General features: G+C 36.3%; 1 protein-coding gene across 1 annotated transcript in view; it reads left to right on the top strand.

Annotated features, from left to right (window-relative positions):
• The window catches only part of LOC137022900 (protein unc-13 homolog C), a 221991-nt gene that overhangs the window by 34484 nt on the left and 166485 nt on the right, over positions 1–21022 (top strand). The window contains exons 11-14 of the mRNA XM_067389369.1: positions 334–475; positions 12898–13067; positions 14728–14843; positions 18920–19083. Coding sequence (XP_067245470.1) covers positions 334–475; positions 12898–13067; positions 14728–14843; positions 18920–19083 — 592 coding nt within the window. The remainder of the gene's footprint in view (positions 1–333; positions 476–12897; positions 13068–14727; positions 14844–18919; positions 19084–21022) is intronic.

The raw sequence follows: 21022 nt of genomic DNA, 5'->3' as shown, positions 1-21022 counted from the left end.
TCAGTTAGTTAGTTTCTCTTTTCTTTAGTTATTTCTCATTGTTCCAACAGTCACTGGCACCAATGGACACCAGTTTTAGATTTTTGGGTTTCAGGTCACTGCGGGTCTCCAAACTCAAGGACCATGGCAGTCAGAAGCCCCTGAGGCATACTGCCCTGGGCTATAATCCATCCTTGTCAGTACTTGTTTATATTGCTTTTTGTACTAAAACATGATTCTAAATGTTCAATTCTTCAGACAATAGCATTTTATCTCTCATGCAAATGTTTTTGCTTGCTTCAAGAATACACAATTTGCAAACCATTGTCTTTTTTTGTTGTCTCCCTTCTCTAGTTTTATGTGCTCAAGGTTTGCAAGCCAAAGACAAGACGGGCTCCAGTGACCCCTACGTCACAGTACAAGTGGGAAAGACTAAACGCAGGACCAAAACTGTTTTCGGCAATCTCAACCCCGTCTGGGACGAGAAGTTCTTCTTGTGAGTCTCACAGAAAGCAGATGTGTTTTCTGTTTATCTACCTTCTGTCTTTTAAACAAGACTAGCTAACATTGGGCTGATGCTCTAGATCAGAATTTAGATGCATGTTTATATGGTTTGTTGCAGTTTTATATTGGCATTCAACAGTTTTTTCCCTTGCTTTCCACGACCCATTGGAACAGACTTGAGGCCCATCTGTAGGGCGTGACACATGCATCAGTTCATATCCACTCTCTAGAATATCAGGCTCTCTGCATGAGCTGCATGAGATGAAAATGTTTTTATGGGATTATTATTCTTATGCAGTGAAGCTTTTTAAAATTAGGTTGAACTCAAAGGCCAGAGACATAGTTTCCATTTCACAACACTTCTGCCACTCAGTCACATACAGATTTTCAAATGGCATATGAATTATTCAAAGTAGCCTTTCATTAATTTGACATATTCTGTAGAGCCCCTCCATTACGAGTCTGTTTCTTAGCCTTGTTTTTGTGCTGATACTCAAAGGAGCTTCTTGGTTTGTTTGAAAAGGGTCATAAATGAGGAGTACTGGAAATCATTTGTATTCCCGCTGGCTTTGTCACACTCCCATGGGACCATTTCTTTTCATATTCCTGATGGTGTATCCTTGAGGCTTCTGCAATCATGGGTGTCACATTATAGTGAAGGCTGGACTCGCTGTCCTGCTCCATTCATAAACATTTGATTTGATGTTTCTGACAATGCACAGACCCGATAAATCAGAACCCTGAAATCTACAGCACCCTGACTGTGGGAGTGTTTTACAATCTAGTCAGAAACCTTATATATTGTGCCATTTTTATGGCTATGGCTGTATTGGAGGGATCACAGAAGGTTGTTCCTGATTGTTAGTTGCTCTTTTCATTAAGGTTTTGCTGAGGTCATCTTTATGAGATGCTCTTGTTCACTGCTGTCATTTGCAAGCTATTGTGTGTTCAAAATGGTGAGCGGTGTGACAGGGATGTGCATCATACAGAATTGAACTGAGATCGCCTTTTAAATTCCAATTCAGTAATTGAATTGAGGTAGCAAACAGGATGCAAATAAGAATTGCAAATAAATTAATAACCTTAAATTCGTAACTAGAAAAGCAAAGCTTGTCAAGACAAACCAAACGTTTGGAATTTAAATATACAAGCTTTGAAATGTAAAGGTGCCATCGAACGTTTTTTTACAAGATGTAATATAATTCTAAGGTGTCCCCTGAATGTGTCTGTGAAGCACAAAATACCCCATAGATTTTTTTTTTATTAATTTTTTTAACTGCCTATTTTGGGGCATAATTAGAAATGCGGCGATTCATGCTGCAGCCCCTTTAAATGCTCGCGCTCTCCACCCCCGGAGCTCGCGCTTGCCTTAAACAACATAAACAAAGTTTACACAGCTAATATAACCTTCAAAATGGATCTTTACAAAGTGTTCATGCTGCATGCATGCGTCGATTATGTGAGTATTGTATTTATTTGGATGTTCACATTTGATTCTGAATGAGTTTGAGGTTTTGCTCTGTGGTTAAAGCTAACATTACACACTGTTGGAGAGATTTATAAAGAATGAAGTTGTGTTTGTGCATTATACAGACTGCAAGTGTCTAAAAATGAAAATGGCGATGGCTCTTGTCTCCGTGAATACAGTAATAAACAATGGTTACTTTAACCACATTTAACAGTACATTAGCAACATGCTAACAAAACATTTAGAAAGACAATTTACAAATATCACTAAAAATATCATGATATCATGGATCATGTCAGTTATTATTGCTCCATCTGCCATTTTTCGCTATTGTCCTTGCTTGCTTACCTAGTTTGACGATTCAGCTGTGCAGATCCAGACGTTAATACTGGCTGCCCTTGTCTAATGCCTTGAACATGAGCTGGCATATGCAAATATTGAGGGCGTACACCCCGAGATTCGCCTGTTCTTCTGAGGTCTTTTAAACAAATGAGATTTATATAAGAAGGAGGAAACAATGGAGTTTGAGACTCACTGAACTCTTGTTATTTAACTATGCCAATATAAATAAAATCTTTAATTCTAGGGCACCTTTAACTTATGGACAGACATAATTATAGATAATTATGATGGATAGTTAGATAGACGGGCGCCGCGGACAGATCGACAGATAGATATAACTAACACATCTACTAAATAATCATGAATAAGAAAAGGAATAAAGTGCATAAAATGCATACAATACATTGATTAAGTTGCATGTGGCTATGGAAGAGTTATGTTATCCTATGGAAAGATAAACTGTTGTTTCTCTGAAAGTAATAAGGTGAAAAGCCTTAAGCAAAAAGTATACTTTGTTTTTTTTTACACAGTCGAACACACAGCCTTGCAAAGTATACATCACTTGACTCGTATGCATACACAGGCATTTGACGCATGAGCATTGCTACAAATTGCAATACATTCTAACCTCTCGTCTGTGTAGGCCTCCATTGTTGCTGTAGCTTGTACGCATTCAGGTCTTTTCTGTTTATGCGGTTTTTCTTTGACTAGCTTGTAAATCGATGTACACAAAACTTGGTCAAACTACTTTTGTCTCTCTGGCAGAGACACGGGTCGTGCTGTAGTTGTTAGTTGTCTCTTTCCTCACAGATTGGGGGCTCAGAATGTGATCATATCTGTTGTTGTCCCACCGGATGGAAGACTCAGAACTTGAATGTATTTGTTGCTGTCTCATCTTTGCAGGCCAGAGACTCAAAACTTGTACCTGTTGCTGCCTTCCCTGTAACGGGCCGCAGGCTCAGAAGATGGTTGATCTGTTACAGTCTCACGCTTGCAGGCTGGGACTCAGAATGTGGTTTTATCTTCTGTTGTCCCACCAGATGGGAGACTCAGAACTTGAATGTATCTGTTGCTGTCTCACCTTTGCAGGACTGAGACCCAGGCATCAGAAGGGACACACATACTTCTTTCCATTGTGGAACTCATTTGCCTAAAGCACACAGTTAGAAGTCTTCAAAGTGTTTTTAAAGATTTACCAATGAACTTCTCACTTTCCAAACCACCAGCAGAATACCTTTGGCAATAGTCTAAATAAGATAGAAAAAGATTGAACTGTCATGCATTCATTCATTTGTACATTAACAGCTGAATTTGTTTACGATGTTGCACAACAAACAGCTGTCAGAGAATACTTATTTCTCTGAGTAAGTATGAAATGGATGTGTTTACATCAGTTTTAAGGTTTCCAAACATAGTTATGAATGGATTTGGATGGATCATTGTGGCCTCCCGTTGTTTTAGCCACTGCTAGCCACTGCGATATGGAGGTCCTGAGGAAGGCCAGAAACTGCATGTGGACCAATGAGAAGTCCTGTCCATCCCAGGCTTGGTGCATGAGGTCTTCTTCTTGCCCTCTAAGAGGTTTCTGGCTGTTGTCCTAGCATCTTTATCTGATGCTGTTGGACAGTTTGTTTGTGTTAGTCCACCACGATCCAATCAAAATGTAGTTAACCTTTGTCAGTTGTTACAGGGGCCCGGCCATAAACTGGGCCCTGGAATGTGCTGTTCACCACAAAGGATGGATGGATGGATTGAAATTAAATGATCTATCAGTTGAAAGGGAGCCAGTTCTTCAAAGTTTTACTGTTTTGCACAAAAAGTAATTTTACATGACTATAATGGTATATCACAATATAACTATTTTTACTGAAAATTCAATAAAACAGTATGTGACCCTGGACCACAAAACCAGTCATAAGGGTCATCGATTTTTTGAAACTGAGATTTATACATCATCTGAGATGTATACTTCCTCTCCATTGATGTATGGTTTGTTAGGATAAGACAATATTTGGTCAAGGTATGACTATTTGAAAATCTGGAATCTGAAGGTGCAAAAAAATCAAAATATTGAGAAAATCGCATTTAAAGTTCTAAAAATGAATGCCTTAGCAATGTATATCCACTCACAAAAATACATTTTTTATATATTTAGGGTATCAAATTCACAAAATATCTTCATGGAACATGATCTTTAATTAATATCCTAATGGTTTTTGGCATAAAAGAAAAATCAATAATTTTGCCCCATACAGTGTTTTGTTGGCTTTTGCCACAAATATACCCGTGCGACTTATGACTGGTTTTGTGGCCCAGGGTCACATGTTGAATAACTGTGTGGCAAAAATACTAGATAAAATACTGTATACTACTACTCTGCATCCTGCCATGTATTTTTTTCATTACTCCATTTTACTTAATAAACTTAATCCACTGTTTATTGCCCAAGCCAATTTCATACCATATGCTGAGCAAACAGGACAAATACGGTGGACCAAGTGAAACCAAGTAACTTTCGGCCTGTATTACATATGAGAGAACACAGCTGATGCCTTAAATGTTAAACCTCTGAATCCCGTCGGTAGATGTCGGCGCTGGAGCGATCTGCTTTTCCTTGCTGTTGTATTGAACTTTAGTTTGAATGTGTGGATGTGTTGTTGCCCATGAGGGAGGATTATTGGATTATTAAAGACAGTGATTAGAGTTACAGCTTGTATGTCGTATGTCTTGTTGTCTTATATGACCCCTAATCCTCATCGCCCACTTTAATTTTCCATTTCAATCCGAGTTTGCGATCTTAATCCTGAGAGAATCTTCAGCCTCCACCTATGGAGGAGGGTTAGCAAACTTTAATGGATTGTTCTATATGCTGAAGGCCACACAGATCAAAGATGCCTGCATGTTTTTACACAGTAGCTATATAGGGCATATTTCAAATTGTCTATAAACAGCATTCTAGACTAGATGTTCATATATTTTTTCTGTGTTTATATTTTAGGTGACACAAAAGATGTTCACAAACGTAGTTGCCAGGGTGTTGTTATGCAGTTATTAAGATAACAGTTATTAAGATTAAGACTTTAAATGTGCCTCTAGATGGTTACTAGGCAGTTCTTGGTTGTTGCTAGGTTCTTAGTTTTTCATCAGTTCTTGGTCCAGTAAAGTTTCGTGATTCATGATGCCACATATATTACTTTATTTATCAAGTTAAATCAATTTAACTAAACAATTATTTTATTTAGCCAGGTTTTTAATAACATCGTCATAACGTTACCACAAGAAAGAAGACATTTTAGTTGGATGGTCATCTAATGTACTTTTGACATTCCTAGTTATGCATTTGTTTAAATCATTGTTTAAAGGCTAATTATGAGCAGCAAATACCAGTAGATATGTTGCTGATTGTGTAATGTTGTTGGATGGGATCCATTAGGGGTGTTTCGTGGTCATTTCACCCAAACCGCTCTTATGTACTTTATGACAATTTTAATGGGTGTTGATGGCTGCTCTGAGAGTGATGTACCATCATAAATCCCCTTTGAGTAATGTGCGCTTTACTTCCTCCGCTGATGTCATGCATTTAAAGAGGAAGTTATGCACTGATTCTAAAGGCTACATGACTGGCCAGTGCGCGTGTGTTGTGACATGTTGAAATCTGACAGTCCTGGGGAGCTTGAGGAGATGGCCTCTAAGCATTATGGGAAGTTTATGTTGATGGTGGTATGAAAGCTTCTTTAGGAAATCAAAGGGTTTGGTCTGCTAACCCTTTGTTCACCCTTCTCTGCCCCCCACAGCTTTCTGCACCGATTGTTAAAAGTCCCATTTAAGCAACAAACCAAGTATCAAGAAGATGATGACATGAAAGACGAGCAGTTAAGCTGTTTAGAAAAAGAAATTGAGAGTGAACGAAAACGGCAGTATCAACCCCCTTTTTTAAAGCGAAGGGCTACATCATAATGGGGAAAAGGTTACAATAAAATATCTATCTATTAAAAAAAATTATATCACATTTTTATTTGTTACTTTTAATCATCCTGTGGGTTGAATTGAGCTCCCCCATAGGATATGACTGGCCCCTAGGAAGTGTCTTTGACACCCCTGGTGTACAAAAAAAATAAAAAAATAAAATAAAAGTGTGAAAGTGTGAGAAAAGTGTGATGTAAGAATATAGAGCTGAAACTGAATAAAAACAGTTCAGAGAAAGATAGAGACATGTACATCTACAGTGAATATTAAATAAGAGATCACACTCTCTTGCTGTTGGTATACAGTGTGTGTGGTCGACTTTGCACTGGTATGAGAAATGAGAAATATGACAGGTAATTACTGTCTGTGACTTACTTGAGCAATAATGTATGAGAGGCTGGGCTGTATTGAGAATATATTTACGTCTAAAGGGTGCTGTTAGACACAACAAGCAACAAAGGGCCTGTAACCCCCTCGGTCTTGACTGTATTCATAATAAAACTCAGCCTCAAGTGTCTTTATAGAGTGCAACAGTCAGGTTCCGTAATTAAAAAAACTCCATTGACTTTCTCCATAGGGAAATTGATTTTTAACAGTAACTTACAGACCTTTTGTGAGCTAAGAGGTTGTTAATTGATGATATACGCTTTTGTTGAAGCCATCTGTTCACATTATTTCAACTTATTGATGTGCAACGGGTTTGAGATACATTTTCTCTTGTTTGGTGGGTGTGTCATAAATGTCAGCCCAATCAGCATCAACATCCATATAAACCACGTGGTATTAAAGAAACAGCTCGTAAATGTAATTAACATCAAATTAAATTCACAAGAGCAAGTATATTGTTTGCACTAGTTTATTTACATTAATGGCAAAATAACTTAAATAATAAGAGCACAAGTATAGATCTGGAACTTCTTTAAGTCTGTCTAAATATAATTTAGTAATTGCAGTATCTTCTGGTCCATACCCTGATTAATGTAACATAAAAAATACTACAAACCCGATTCCAAAAAAGTTGGGACACTGTACAAATTGTGAATAAAAACAGAATGCAATGATGTGAAAGTTTCAAATTTCAATATTTTATTTAGAATACAACATAGATGACATATCAAATGTTTAAACTGAGAAAATGTATCATTTTAAGGGAAAAATAAGTTGATTTTAAATTTCATGGCATCAAAGCCATGTTTACCACTGTGTTTACCTCTTCTTTTTATAACAGTCTGCAAATGTCTGGTGACTGAGGAGACAAGCTGCTCAAGTTTAGGAATAGGAATGTTGTCCCATTCTTGTCTAATACAGGCTTCTAGTTGCTCAACTGCCTTAGGTCTTCTTTGTCGCAAAGAGCTTGGATATACCTTTCAGCATTGATGGTTCCTTTCCAGATGTGTAAGCTGCCCATGCCACACGCACTCATGCAACCCCATACCATCAGAGATGCAGGCTTCTGAACTGAGTGCTGATAACAACTTGGGTTGTCCTTGTCCTCTTTAGTCCGGATGACATGGTGTCCCAGTTTTCCAAAAAGAACTTCAAAATTTGATTCGTCTGACCCCAGAACAGTTTTCCACTTTGCCACAGTCCATTTTAAATGAGCCTTGGCCCAGAGAAAATGCCTGCACTTCTGGAACATGTTTAGATCATGTTTAGATATGGCTTCTTTTTTGACCTATAGAGTTTTAGGTGGCAACAGCGAATGGCACGGTGGATTGTGTTCACCGACAATTTTTTCTGGAAGTATTCCTGAGCCCATGTTGTGATTTCCATTACAGTAGCATTCCTGTATGTGCAGTGCCGTCTAAGGGCCCGAAGATCACGGGCATTCAGTATGGTTTTCCGGCCTTGACCCTTACCCACAGAGATTGTTCCAGATTCTCTGAATCTTTGGATGATATTATGCACTGTAGATGATGATAACTTCAAACTCTTTGCAAATGTTTCCCTAAGAAACTCCTTTCTGATATTGCTCCACTATTTTTAGCCGCAGCATTGGGGGAATTGGTGATCCTCTGCCCATCTTGACTTCTGAGAGACACTCTGAAGTGTCATAAAACACTTCATAAAAACTCATAAAAACATGATCTTTTTGTACCCAATCATGTTGCCAATTGACCTAATAAGTTGTATGTACATTATATGTACATTTATCTTTTCCGGCCTCTTATTGCTACCTGTCCCAACAGGTATGTGGAATGTGTAGCTCTCATGAAATCCAAAATGGGCCAATATTTGGCATGACATTTCAAAATGTCTCACTTTCAACATTTGATATGTTATCTATATTCTATTGTGAATAAAATATAAGTTTATGAGATTTGTAAATTATTGCATTCCTTTTTTATTCACAATTTGTACAGTGTCCCAACTTTTTTGGAATCGGGTTTGTATAATTATATATTTTGCTATTGTATTGTGGAGTGATACTTTCGTAAACTTTTATAAACATAAAGGCAAACGTTGGATCACAATAATTAGGAACCACAGTTTCCACAAATCCCTTCGCTCGATTGGGATGCTCTCTTTTATTCCTGACGGCAAGGGCAGTGACTGTAACACTGTGCGTATTTTGCAGTATTAAACACATATTTATACAGACTTCATCAGGCTTCAAAAATTCTTCAAAAAGAACACAAAGAATGGCCTTCTCAGCTGCCATAGTTGCAACTCTTGTGTCATCAGAACGGGGTGTTCAACACACCACCGTTTCCATTTAAAAAATGTTTTGCAGCTTTTTGTCAGGGCTGAATGCAGCCGAGGTCAAAAGAGCTTGCAGGGAATGGCCTCTCCCATTGAAGCATGAGAAATGACAAATAAATACTTGCATGTATAAATACACGGTCTTGTAGGGTTATCTTTTTGTCTAATTTTCAAATACTTTTTTTTTTTTCAAATACTTTTTTTTTTTTTGGTGTGTGTGAAGAAAAGGCTTTTTAACTTTTTTGGACTGGAAGAAGTGCCTTGGACATTTTTTCTAATAATATATGTTTGAAACCCAACCAGAGAGCACCTTCTGGGATTACTTCACAAGGTCCTTACAGCAAGTAGTCTTCCAAGTTGTTTTCCTTGAACATTTTTTGCTTTAAATCTAAGTTTGTCATGTGATTCACCTCATAGCCTCATATGCCTTAATGGCATATAATGATTTAACAAAGACATTTTAAAATCCCTATGGGTAAAATACTTCTGGAACCAATGCACTATTTTAGAACATGCCTTTCTTCTGCCATTGGTTGAATGAACACATAGTTCCACACCAGACTCTGCTATTGGTTGAGTCAGTAATGCTGTGTCCATTGGTCGGGATGCTCAAACAAATAGAGCAATCTTTTGAAAGAGTCACAGTTTTTACACTTTTCTGAGGAATCTGGCCAAATGACCATCTTCTTTTATGTCTTGTCAAAGCCTGTTTGTACACACATTTGGCGCTTGCTAATTTTGAACTCTGTTTTTAGTCAGTTCACCCTTCCAAAGACAGTAAGATGTGGGGTTTCAGCACTATAAGAATGAGAGAGTGTGTGGGAAAGCGCTCTGTCACTTTCAGTGTGTGCATTTCTTCGTCTAAATCTCATGATAAATATCTCAATCTATAGGGTAATGAGAGACTCCAAGGCTTCAGAAGATGTTGGATTGGTGGATTTGGAAGGATTTATGCAGGATTATGGGGAAATGCTTACTATGGGATGATTTGCTCCCCTGTTTAAACTTTTTCAATGAGAGAAAAACATTTGAAAGGTAGTGTAAGACCTTTTATTTGTTTTCTCAGGTTGATAGTCTTTCGCTGTCATAATAGCAGATTAAATTCATCAAACAGTATTCAAAGTATGTTTTTTATAACTGCTGATGAAGAATCACTAAATTTCTCTGGACTTGGAAGTAAAATAAAAAATGACTTACTTTTATTAAATACTTAATACAGTATGTCATCATCATATTATACAGTGCACATTTTGCAGAATTAAGATATTTTTTGATAAAATCTGATGGCTCAGTGAGGCCTCCATTGACAGCAAGTTCATTTACATTTTCAAGGTCCAGAAAGGTACTAAAGACATATTTAAAACAGTTCATTTGACTACAGTGGTTCAACCTTAATGTTATGAAGCAACTTGAATACTTTTTGTGTGCCAAAAAAACCCCCAAAACAAAATAACAACTTTATTTAACAATTTCCTCTCTTTTGTCTCCAACGTGTAAACTAACTTGCTGTCAATGGAGGCCTCACTGAGCCATCGGATTTTATCAAATATATCTTAATCTGAATCTGCTTTTACCAGTGCAGGTTGAATGAATTTCAATTCTTATGGTCATTTGATCTTTTGAAGAGACATCTATTTCACCACAACACTATCTTTGACCTTTCAAAAGGTAAAAAAATTATCTTTTTTCATTTTTTTTCATTTATCCTTTTTTTTTTTTAAGTTTGGGCTTGATATATATTTTTTTAAGTTTAAAGATGTATCTTCTGCTCAGCAAGGCTGCATTTATTTGATAAAAATTATGATAAAAACAGTAGTATTGTGAAATATTATTACAATTTAAAATAACTGTTTTCTATGTGAATATATTTTAAAATGTAATTTATTCCTGTGATCAAAGTGGAATTTTCAGCATCATTACTTCAGTCTTCAGTGTCACATGATCCTTTAGAAATCATTCTAATATGTTGATTTGCTGCTCAGGAAACATTTCTGATTATTATCAAAGTTGAAAACAGTGCTGTTTAATATTTTTGTGGAAACCGGGACATATTTTTTCAGGATTCTTTGTTGAATAGAAACTTAAAAACAACAGCATTTATTTGAAATACAAATCTTCTAACATTATAAGTCAACAATTTAATGCTTCTTTGCAAAATAAAAGTATTAATGTCTTAAAAAAATCTTACAAACATTTTTTTCTCAGATTTCTTGATTAATAGAAGATTCAAAATAACAGCCTTTATTTTAAATATAAATCTTTTTGTAACTTTATAAAAGTATTTACTGTCACTTTTGATCAAATTGTGCATCCTACATTAAAGTATTAATTTCTTTAAAAAGAACTTACACTTAAAGGGATAGTTCATCCAAAAATGAAAATTTGATGTTTATCTGCTTACCCCCAGGGCATCCAAGATGTAAGTGACTTTGTTTCTTCAGTAGAACAAATAAAACTTGCTTAGACAAATCCAAATTAAACCCTGCGGCTCATCATTGATGTCCTAAGACACGAAACGATTAGTTTGTGTGAGAAACCGAACAGTATTTATATCATTTTTTACCTCTAATACACCACTATGTCCAACTGCGTTCAGCATTTGCTTAGTGAGGTCTGATTGCGCTCTGACAACGGCAGTGATGTCTAGCACTCATTAAAGTATATGCGCGAGACATCACTGCCGTTGTCAGAGCGCAATTAGACCTCACTAAGCAATTGCTGAACGCAGTTGGAAATGGTGTATTACAGGTATAAAATTATATAAATACTGTTCGGTTTCTCGCACAAACCAATCATTTCGTGTCTTAAGACATCAATGTGTCGTCATTATACGGCTGACAGACCGCAACGGTTGGAGTTAAAAATCATCATTTGTGTTCTACTAAAGAAACAAAGTCACCTACATCTTGGATGCCCTGGGACTAAGCAGATAAACATCAAATTTTCACTTTTGGGTGAACTATCCTTTTAACTACTGATCCCAAACTTTTTCCATGTCATCTGAATGGACTGATTAGGAGGACAAGTAAACGATCAGACCTGATTCTTTCATATAGAGCAGTGGTGTCAGGATTTGTCTGGCCCTCACAGCGATCATTTTACAAAACTCTAACCATTCTTGTAATATTATGATATTTATATTTTCTCCTTAGGATTATGTCAGTCAGTATGATTTGATGTGATTGGATGTGTATCGGGGCTGTGCTGTGTTCTATAGTGCTGTGAGGCTGTAGTGTGTTGACTGCATCTGTGGAGTGGCTGTCTGCAGGCGTAACGTCTGTCTGTGAGCCCGTCTCTTTCTCACACCACCCCACCACCGGAGAGAGAGGCACGGAGATGGACCACAGGAGGCTAAGTGCCCTGTTTGGAGATTCAGTGGAGCATATGACCTTTAAAAGCAGTTCGGCAAGCAGCTCGCGACTCTTCTGGCAGCGTGTGTGTGTGTGTGTGTGTGGATTTTCTTGGCTATACTTTAGGGACAAAACTGTCCCTTGACGTCAGCTAAATAACAAAAGACTTCCCTTTGGGGACGTCCTCAAAGGTAAATTGACTCTTAAATAACGTCAATAGTGTTTTGTCTGGAGAAAGAAAAATCACAAATGAGATCTCTTTAGTATTGGAGTTTTTCTTAGAAAGCAATGGTATTTTATGATGAGCAAATGGAGATTTTAAGTCTCCTGGTTCTCAGATTCCGAAAAAAGCAACATTTTAACAACATTTCAATCTATGCTCAGATTTCTCAAGATACCAAATGAATGCAATCAAAAGACCTCACTTAGAGCTCAAACATTTCTCAGTAAATGATCTGAGCTGCTCTCCATATTCAATTTTTAGCTCTAGACTCTTGACATAATTGTTTCATTAGTGTCTGTTTTTATTTCTCCTACGAAATTGTAGGAGAAATGGTTCTAACATTCCTTTCTCTCTATTCTCAGTGAATGTCATAATGCCACAGACCGTATAAAAGTTCGTGTGTGGGATGAAGACGACGACATAAAGTCCAGAGTGAAGCAGCACTTTAAGAAGGAATCTGATGACTTTCTGGGTCAGACTATCATTGAGGTGCGGATGCTAAGCGGGGAGATGGACGTCTGGTATAACCTCGGTATGTTATGGGCCACATTGATCAAAAATCTCACCAAAATTTAAAGGAATCATTTACAACAAACAAACAAACAAACAAAAGACATTCACCATTTACTTGCCCACATGTCATTCTAAACCTTTATGACTTTTGTTTTTTTTCCCAAAATAATATATATATCCTTTTCTCTTCAGGTCATATTTTACCCTATAAATAAATACATGAACAATAATAATAATAATGATAATAATAATAATAATAATAATAATAATAATAATAATAAATAATTTATTTATTGAGAATTTTTATTGGTAGTTTTTTATATTAACATTGAGAGTTTTTATATTAAAATGTTTTGTTGTCAAAAAACCCTTTTGTTTCCCATGAATGAATAAATGAATGATTTATTTTCTGGATATGTAATATGTGATAATTCGTTTTTTTTTTTTTTTTACTTAAAAAATGTTTTATTGTCAATTAGATTTTAAATATAATATAATCTTTTGATTTTAGGGTGAAATGCGATCCTTTGAGCATTACTATGTGAGGTTTATCTATAGTGACTCATAATTTTTACAAAGATGCACCATAAAAGAAGTTCATCCTGTACTTTATTTCAGGTCTTTAGCTTCGCTTATGATGAACTGTCCTTTTTTCAAGGAAAGTTGAAGGTTTTTTCCTCTGTTTTGCTCTTGTGCAGATGGCCTCATTGTTCCGCAGAGAATCATTTCTGCTTTTGTTCATGGTTTGTGTGTTGGATTGTTTTCCTTGGCTTGGTGCAGAAGCGTGTGTTTTTAGAGCTGTGACTCGCACAAAATTGAACCACTTATATTTGTGCAGTCCTTCTCCATCTGTCCACATCGAGATGTGAGAAAGATCCAGATGGGAGTTTGTCTTACCACTGTGGCCACAGACCATCAATTAGAGCAATTAGGTGACAAAACAAGATGTGAGGAGTCTTATCTGCAAAGTGCCATTTTACATTTATTATTTTAATAGCAGCTGTCGAATATCAAATTTAAAGTCAACATGAAATGAAAGTGCACTGCTTACTTTACTGCGTTTTTGATCATTTTCACAAAAATTCACAAAACCCCAGAATATTTTGCATGTTCAGATATATTACGAATATCTGAACAGGCAGTATGTCAAAAGAAAGAAAAGAGCCTCTGCTTTTAAACAACAACAACAAAAAATCGTTTTATTCTAGCTTCATGTATTCTTTTTTTTATCAACACTTGAATGTGGGTAATTTTCATAAAAAAGCAAAATTTTTATCAAAGACTATAATTTGCATAAGCAATGCTTTTATCGCTTGTTTCTGCTTCTTTTTTTCCTGTGTTTTGATCCGGAGATTCTGTACTCTTTCAGAAGATGCATAATAGCGCCTACCTTATATCAGTAAAAACACAAAAAGCTGGAAAATCCTGTCAATGGCGGGGAAAGAGTTAATACATGCAGTCTGGGGTCAGATTTGTAATGGAACACTGCCATAAGCTGATAAGATTCAGTGTCTGCAAGTCACTGTTCTGAGATCAGCTGCATTACACGTGTTATTGACAAGGTCAGAGAGGAGGGACGTCCTGCATCTCGTCTTATTTCTATTTCTTCTTGTCTTTTCTGTCTTCTGTTCACATGCTCAATTCACCTTTCTTGCTCTTGTTGTCATCTCTCTCTGCAGAGAAGCGGACAGATAAGTCAATGGTGTCAGGGGCCATCAGGCTGAAGATCAGCGTTGAGATGAAAGGGGAAGAGAAGGTGGCTCCGCCTCATGGGCAGTACACATGTTTACACGAGGTATGTGTAAACTGCATTTTACAAAACACACTGCAAAAAATATTACATTATATTATATTATATTATATTTAGGGACAATACAGATACAACGCTTGTGTACTCGTACTCGCATCATTAAATGCTTCAGTACCACTCAATGTGTGCAGTACAATGCTTGTGACAAAGAAACACAGACAACAGAGCAAACAGAGAGCAGAATGGATCAGAGAAGGATGTCTATGAAATAAATGTAACGAATTAGTAGAATGTTAAAAAAAATAAATATTTACACCTATATAGCTGGTGTGCGCGAGCAGATAAGCGGAACGTGGAGTGGATTGTGCGCTCAGCGGAACAGATCAAGCTTGTAGAGTCCACATCCCTTTTTCACAGACATCACTGGAAAGTTTATAGTTCAGTCGGATATGTCAATAGCAAGTAACGTAAAACAAGGCAAATATAGTAACATTAACTGATGGTAAAGAGAGAGAGAGAGCACACATCTGTTGCATGCTATTGTTTGCTGATCATTCACTCAGCACACATGCGTCATTTGGATTAAAACTAAATCGTATATGCAAGTAAAAACTTGAACTGTTATGTGTTTTATATATAATGAATGGTTCCCTACATTATTACAGGACCACATGTTTACTGTGCACAAACATCCGAAGCGCACACCCAGAAAGTCGCGCCTAGACACAGGGTATCCGCGGGGCATTAAAAAGCATTAAAAGTCATTAAATGGATTTTGTGAAAATTGATGCCTAAAATGGCATTAAAAACCATTCAACCATTTCAAGGCATTACATTTTTTAGATAGATTTGAAGAAAATAGTACTACCAGTTTATATTGAATATAGCCTTCATAATTAATAACTGATTTGCTGTCGCAAAATATGTACATTGGTCTGATGTACACGCGGAACCAGTTTGGTAATTGACTCCGGCCGGTGCAAATTTGCTGTAACGCCGTTTTTGATCACAGGAGCGCAAGATCTTGCTTTCCTGCCACAGGAAAATGCAAGAATGACAGATTTGAATAAATTTAGTGTAAGTATCCATAGTGGATAATAATAGGCTGCATAATGGACTGACGGTTACAAGGTTGCTTGTGCAGCCTTGTTTTCATTAGCCTACTGAATGATTCAGCGTTTTGAATGAATCGGAGTCAAGCATCCCAATGTGCATACTATCCGCCCTAAATAGTATTGAATATTACTAGTGTCACATACTATTTAGGATGGATAGAATGCACATTGAGACGCAGGCAATGACTCATTCATAAATAACTGCCTCATTCTTGAATGAATCAGTCATTGGAATGAATCGTTTGAATGAATGATTCAATGACTCACTTATTAGGATGGTTACTTGCCGCCACCTACTGGTGGTTTAGTTTCATTTTTAAAAGTATCATTTCTCCCCAACATTTATTATTTGAATTTTCAAAAAATATTTAAAACAATCCCATAATATTATTTAATGCAGTTATAATTTTTTATTCTCAACTCAACTCAACTCAATTTTTATTTGTAAAGCACATGACAAAGCTTAATGTCGAGCCCTCTGTGTAGTCTTAATGTGCCGCATTTCAGACACCATTTCATATTGTCTGACAACAAAACAGAAAAATATATAGATGAAACAATTTTATTGGGAATTTGGCTGTATTAAAATACATTATGTGAGCACAAAGAGTAGCAGCAGAGAAACAAATGTAAAGGGCTGACGCTTGGCAGAATGCGAATGCAACTTAATGACAATGAATATTCTAATTGCCATATGACTTAATCTATTGAAATTTAGCGACATATATATGGCATTACATTTTTTAAAAATTGGCATTAAAAAGGCATTAAAAAGCATTAAATTAGATTTGATGAAACCTGTAGAAACCCTGTAGACAGCGTTTGAATACTGAATTGAATTCTCTTTCACGACTTCTTGCGCTAGAACTGACATTTTCACACAAAGTTAAGTAAAAACGCTAGGGATGCACCGAATATTCGGCCACCAAAAATTTTCGGCGGAAAATGGAAAGACTTTTATCACCGAAACAATACGGCCGAAATGTTGTGATGACGCAAACAGAAACCGCGAGATCAGATCCTCTGATGCATCTGTAGCGGACGTTATTCCTTTAATCGCAGCACTAAAGCGTCTCCTAAGCGAAGTGGTTGAGACGGACCACGGAGTGAAAACAATGAAAAGTACACTCTTAGAGTCGGTCAGTGCACGTTTCACTGAGATCTATTCGGATCCTCTGCACTTCATCGCGACTGTACTTGATCCGCGTTATAAAGACCATTACTTTGATGCGGAAATAAAGCGGCGCGCACGAGAAATGATCCAGGCCGCGATGGATGCGGAGAACCCGTGTGGAGACAGAGACGGAACAGCGTCCAGCGCAGGAGGAGATCAGAGCGCAGAAAAAAAACAAAACTTGTCTCTCTGCACTAGATGAGGGGCATGCACCCTCGTTGTCTGATATGTTCAGTGAAATCCTGCAAGAAATATTTACTAAAATTTTTAACTTGACCCCACTCATGTGTACTTTAAATAATAATGTATACAGGACATTATACTTTAATGTACACATGAGTGGGGTCAAGTTAAACATTTTAGTTTGAATTTTATTTTATACTGTGCATTGTTGCAATGTGCTAAATAAATATTTGCATAATTTGTAATTGATTTATTATTTGAAATTTTAATATTAATTTATGCAATTGCAATGCCTTGATTTTAGTAAAGTTAGTACACAGTCATTAACATAAATGCAGTGGTATTAATAATTGGCATAATTTCTTTCGGTGTTTCAGTTCTCGGCCTTGGTTTCCTCTTTTTTGGTTTTCGGTTTCGGCCAAGAATTTTCATTTCGGTGCATCCCTAAAAAACGCCCATCTTTGCAAGTATCGTTGTAAACATATTTGGTAATGTCTTAAGTGAATGTAAACAGTTGAGAAATAAAACGCATGTGAAACAGTACATTGTATCCGTGCATTCCGTCTTAAAGGGACAGCAGCATAATAAACATGCTGCTATATTTTTAATGTTAATCAAACAACAAAGGACAAAGAGATCACTTACTGCTCTTGACTAAATGACTTTTGGAACTTTAATAAAAATTCATGTATATTTAGTTTATACAGTGAAGATTATGCAGTGTTATTTTACATTTGATTACTTTATTCAAATTATGTACCTGAAAACAACTGTTAGATCTACCTGAAAACCTGAAAAGCACTGCTTATTTCAACACTTTTTTCTATTAAGCCCAGCTGAAGCACCTCTAAATGTGCCCTGTGCTATTAAATGAAAGATCAAATATGATTGAGCAATAGAAAGTAACCGTGAAAGTAACAAAAGCGTGTACAATTCATTTTAACAGGCATAATTAAGCATAAAAATAACTAAAGGAAATATATCATTGCTAAACAAATTAAACCAATGAATATAATTCATAATCTTTTGGTTTCTCTACCTAATATATTTAAAAATTACAAATGCAATGAAAATACAGGTATCTGTATTGGCAGGTACCAAAAATGAAAGTATCCGGATTGAATGAGTTCTGAAAAAAGCGGTATCAGTGCATCCCTAATTGTATTATATTATTTGGTCTGCTAACTTTTACAACATAGATATGAACCTTGGTGCCACGTTAACAACAGTAGTTAATTTCTGCAAAACTTATATACCCAACATATTGTAAAGTTAAAGATCCGTCAAAAGACATATTTGTCTTGCATTATGAATTGCTTTTCATCCAACTATCTTATGAATGCAAACCTTTCTAGCTACACGTGTTTGTGTAGAGTCTGGCCCATGTCTCACTGGTTTTATACAATCATCGGATGTACGGTGTTGTGGCATTTTTGTCGGTGTGATGACAGTGGGTTGGCACCCCGAAATGTTGACCTTTCCAAGTTGGCTGTGCTGTTGATGTTTTTCAAAATCCATTCCATATCAATGCTGTTGCAGTTCATGCACTCAGAATGCCCTGCATGGTTCCTGGCCCCTAAACAGGTTTCCAGTTTCTGTTTATCTCTTGAAATAACACTGCTCTTAATGAGTCTTATTTTCCTGTGCAGAATCTCTTCCACTACCTGACGGAGGTGAAGAACAGTGGAGTAGTGAAGATCCCGGAAGTCAAAGGCGACGATGCCTGGAAGGTTTACTTTGACGACGTGTCGCAGGAGATCGTGGATGAGTTTGCCATGCGTTTTGGTGTGGAGTCCATCTACCAGGCCATGACGTGAGTGTAGAACCCTTTCAGTTTCTGATGCTTTCATTTGTTTTTTTTTGGAGATTGTGAGTCAAGTCATTTTTATTTATATAGCGCAATACAGATTGTTTCAAAGCAGCTTCACAGTAATAAATAGGATTTTTCAGAATCAATGATGCAAACTTCATAAAATACGAGACAAATTCTGCAGCTCTAAAAGACATTAGATAGTCAGTTTAGTGTTGGTTCAGTTCAATAACTGAAAAGTTCTTCAATTATGAAACAGTTAAGAAACAAATTTGATTCAGCTATAAAGCGGCTCAATATAACACAATAGTGTATTTATTCAGCTCAGTTCAGTTCTGTTCTCTATCATATTTTATTAAAGTTTTGTTCTTATCAAATAGTGTCAGTGTAGTCAAATCAATATTATTACTAAATATTAAGTGTCTTTTACTGAATAATAATGATGCATTGGATAATATTTAACAGAAAGCAGCCAATAGCTCACTGCATTTGCTATATTTGCTGTATTTATTTTGTCTGTCTTTAGTGTTTTTGACAGATGATGCTTTGGCATTTTTCATGACTGGTGCTGATTGTGCTTAGACAGGAATTTATGAAAGGCTCATTTCATGTTGGATCACTCTGTGTCTGTCGATGACTTACGGTCATTCATGCACATGATAGCTTTATAAATCACACTGTTTACCAGAAATGCTCAGGCTCCCAGTGAAAACCTCTCACCTTAGCATATGCTTTCTCTTTCTCTCTCTGTTGGCTGTTTGGAACGCTGTAATTAATTTGGGCCCCTGATGTGTATCCACTCTGCTCTGAGGGCCCTTACTCTTGTAATTGCATCTGGAGTTTATGTCCCCTCTCTCTCACTGTCTCACGCTCTCTCTCACTCTCAGCATTGCAGTATAAGAGACAAGGAAATCATGTATGAATCCCGGTTGCCTTCGTCATAATTGTTTGCATGTACACCATTTAAAAGTTTAGTGTTGGTAAGAATTGTTCATGTTTTTGAAAGAAGTCTGGTATGCTCCCCAAGGCTGCATTTATTTGATTAAAATACAGTAAAAATAGTAATATTGTGAAATATGATTACCATTTAAAATAACTGTTATTTTAATGGGTTCATGATATGTTTTTTTTTTTTTAAATATGTTCCTTTAGCTTCACTTATAATGTTAATGAAGTTTTTTTTTCAACCTTCATTCTGACCCTCTGTTTGAAATTATCAATTTTTAAGGGGCAACTCCTTTAAAGGGTTAGTTCACCCAAAAATAAAAATAATGTTATTTATTAGTCACCCTCATGTCTACACAAGTAAGACCTTTGTTCAACACACAAATTACAATTTTTTTTATGAAATCCGATGGCTCTGTGAGGCCACTATTGAGAGCAAAGCCACTGAACCTCTCAAGATCAACAAAGGTACTAAAAACATATTTACCTTAATATTATAAATATTAATATTATAAAGTGACGAGAATACTTTTTGTGCACTGAAACCCCCCCAAAATAACAACTTTTCAACAATATCTCATGATGGCCAACTGCTTCTGAGCTTTATGAATCTTTTGTTTTGAATTAGTGATTCAGATCTATCAAACAATGCCAATGGCCGGTGCCTTAAGAAAATTTACCGGCCAAAACTATTTTTACCAACCATGACACATAAACAGGCAGTTTTGAGAAAATTCACAATCCTCTATTCCAATTTCGATGCCACGGCTAAAATTTCCGATGCTTAACTACTATATTATTTAATAGCCTATATTTTTAAAGACATGTTAAGAGTCAGCAATAAAATAAGAACAAATAATAAAATTAAAAGCAATAGTACAAATAAATACAATGCAACAAAGATACAAATGAAATAAGTCATGCTTTTCAGGCAGTCCTAACAGTAATTTTCAAGTACAGAAATGTAATAAAGCAGGCTAATCAAATAAATAACACT

The sequence above is a fragment of the Chanodichthys erythropterus genome, chromosome 7 (genome assembly GCF_024489055.1).
Source record: "Chanodichthys erythropterus isolate Z2021 chromosome 7, ASM2448905v1, whole genome shotgun sequence".
In the NCBI taxonomy this organism is placed as follows: Eukaryota; Metazoa; Chordata; class Actinopteri; order Cypriniformes; family Xenocyprididae; genus Chanodichthys; species Chanodichthys erythropterus.
This window is presented reverse-complemented; position numbering and strand designations above follow the sequence as displayed.